This window comes from Cibotium barometz, chromosome 52 (assembly GCF_041138505.1).
Source record: "Cibotium barometz isolate CiBa-2024 chromosome 52, ASM4113850v1, whole genome shotgun sequence".
Taxonomy (NCBI): domain Eukaryota; kingdom Viridiplantae; phylum Streptophyta; class Polypodiopsida; order Cyatheales; family Cibotiaceae; genus Cibotium; species Cibotium barometz.
This window is the reverse complement of record NC_141097.1, coordinates 28179693-28182603: the sequence shown is the minus strand read 5'-3', so window position 1 is coordinate 28182603 and position 2911 is coordinate 28179693. Positions and strand designations below refer to the sequence as shown.

General features: G+C 44.8%; 1 protein-coding gene across 1 annotated transcript; it reads left to right on the top strand.

Annotated features, from left to right (window-relative positions):
• Positions 1–226: 226 nt before the first annotated feature.
• On the top strand, positions 227–1596 carry LOC147609006 (copper transport protein ATX1-like). Its single transcript, XM_086788593.1, has 3 exons — positions 227–419; positions 517–598; positions 812–1596. Exons 1-3 carry the CDS (start codon positions 393–395, stop codon positions 1054–1056), a joined length of 354 nt encoding a protein of 117 aa, XP_086644719.1. The 5' UTR covers positions 227–392; the 3' UTR covers positions 1057–1596.
• The last annotated feature ends 1315 nt before the right edge of the window (positions 1597–2911 follow it).

Sequence of the window (2911 nt, the reverse complement as noted above, 5' to 3'; positions counted from 1 at the left end):
CATGCAGGAACGTGGGTGGGTGGTGGGCAGGCGGGCGGGCAATGAAGAGAATTCCATTTTTTAAAATTCAAGTCCACCCCACGTTTCCATCTTTCTTTCCTCTCTAGGTTTCTCAAGTTCCCAACCTCCTCCTGCTCTTCCAGAACCTCCAAATCAATCCCTCATGAAACCTCTCCTTAAGATATCATAGAGATAAGATAGAGAAGATAAGATGGGTGTCCATGATATGGTCCCTTTCGAGATTGTAGTTGTTTTTTTCATAAGAAATTACAATGCATAGGTAATGATAACTTAATCATTCACACTTCTTCTCTCCTAATCTCATTCATTCTCACTTTTGGGAACCTTTCTTCCTGCATCATCACTGCTGCTTCCAACACACGCGCCCCAACATGTTCAAATCAAAACGGCCGCCCGAGGTAAAATCTCCTGAATCTTGACTGCAACCCATCTTTCCAACTCAGATCTGCAGTAGAAGGGGGTGTTTTTGACCGCGCATTTTGGTGTTCTGTGCAGTTTCAAACCGTGGTGTTGAAGGTGAAGATGCACAGTGAAGCATGTAGCAAGAAGGTTGTGAAGGCTCTGCAGAGCATGGACAGTGAGTGGATGTGTGTTGAGAGCTTGCAAGCATGGGCTTTATAATGTGGGAATTTTCTATAAAATTTTGTCAAATAATACAGGCTTTTTACCCGGCTTAACTTCCTGTGTTTTGGTAGAGAAATGGCCCCCTTTTATTACTTCAAATTTGCAAAAAAGGGGGGGAATAAATCAGTGAAGTTCTGTTGATTTTTTTATTTTTTTTAATGGGCAGATTTGGAGGAGTATGATGTGAATTTGGGGGAGCAGAAGGTAACGGTGACAGGGAGGGTGGATCCGAAGAAGCTGATTAAGAAGCTACAGAGGAAGAGCGGGAAGCATACGGAGCTATGGACGGAGAGGAGCCTCTCGGCCTCCAGCCGCAAGAGCTGGAGATTCGCATCCAGCTTCCGAGACTCCTTCAAGCGTGCCACCACCATCTTCAGCGACGAGGACACCAACTCCTGCTCCATCATGTAAATACACACACACACACACACACACACACACACTCACAGACTCTCTCTCTCTCTCTCTCTCTCTCTCTCTCTGTGTTTCCACCTTGGTGTATTTATCTGGGCTTCCACCACACACACTCTCCACCTTTGTGTGTTCATCTGGGCTTCCACCACACACACTCCACCTCTGTGTATTCATCTGGGCTTCCACCACACCCCCACAACACACACACACACACACACACACACACACCCTTTCCCCAAACACCCCCCCTGCCGTGCCGCGCCATCACCCCACCCGCCCGTGCGGTGCCCTCACACCCCGCAGCCCCCCCCTCCTCCCTCCCACCTTTTTGTGTTTATCTTGGCTTCCTCTGCATCACTCCTCCATTACTATTTGCACTCCTAGCTAGTGTCCTACCATAGTTGCTTTATCTTGGAGTAATGTGCTCTTTTTTGCCACCATTTTGTACCTCTCTTTGTCTTATCAACTGGCATTTCGTGTGTATTTAATTGCCACTTTTCATCCATGTGGCATTCTGCAAGTATTTTGTTGCTACCATTTTTATCTCTTTTCATCTCTTCAAGTGGCATCTTGTCAGTACTTAGTTGCCACCATTTGTGAGCTTTGAATTGCCACCATTAAGTACCTCTCCTCATCTCAATATGTGTAATGTACCTGCAAGCACAAGACACATGCAGCAGCATGAGCCGGCCGGACAGAATAGGGTGGCCAGTCTGGACATGTCCGAACAGGCAAGCTGGCCCCTGTCAAGTAGGCCTGGTCATGTAGCAAATTGTGTTGTAATCATGAAGTAATCTGCAAGGTCTTCTCCTCAGCAAGCAATTTTTTGGGCAATCGAAAGAAGCACATCTTCAACCATCATTTGCACAGGACCAGCTGAGTTATTGCAACCTGGCCTTTGCACATCACAGCATTTAGTTGTGAATGATCGTGCATGCCGCGAGTCTTCTGTTTTGCATCCATCTCTGTTCACACTTTCATTGCACTAGTAGTCTTACATTATGACTTTCTGTGAATGATTCTTTTATTTTATGCCTCTTCATCAAAAAATGGCATTTTGTGAATAAATAATGGCATTGTATGGGTGACTTGACTTCCTCTCTCATCATGGCATTGGTGGCATTTTATAAGTAGTGGTCTGCCTAGACTCTGCACATGATTGCCATTTAACAGCACAAGCTAAAAATTTCCACACCAAGTATATGGCTCTCACCCATCCATCTAGTGTTTCCCCCAGGCCACCAATGTGCCTACAGGCTATGACCTGCACACAAAATTGCCATTGAACCTTAACCCCAATAGTTTCCATCATTCACGCGATTTGCGCTTCAGTATTAAAAGCCAACATATGCCTACAGCCTTTCAACCAATTGCCACTTGGATTGCTTAAACCAATCATGGCCATTGGATTCCCACATGCCTCATTGGAGTGAAGTGTGTAATTACTGAAGGTTTTAGAGGGCAAAGGAAGTGTCCACCGTTTCTCAAAGCCCATATTTTCATACTACCTTAATGCCCATGTAAATTCTTTTAGAATCTGCCATTATACAGAGGACAAAAGTGTTGCTAGAGTCTACAGTATTGAGCAATAAGCTCTTAATGATGTTTTCCAACCATGCCTTCAAGGCCTACTTTGAAAGAGAATGGGTCAACTTCTTGTGGTAATAGGATCCTAATTTTCAATATAAGGTAGCACATGCTTTAGACAATAAGCTCTTAATGATGTTTTCCAACCATGCCTTCAAGGCCTACTTTGAAAGAGCATGGGCCAACTACTTATGTCAATAGAATCCAAATTTCCAATGCAAGGTCGAACATGCTTTAGACGAGGTTGATGGACCTCGATGGATGC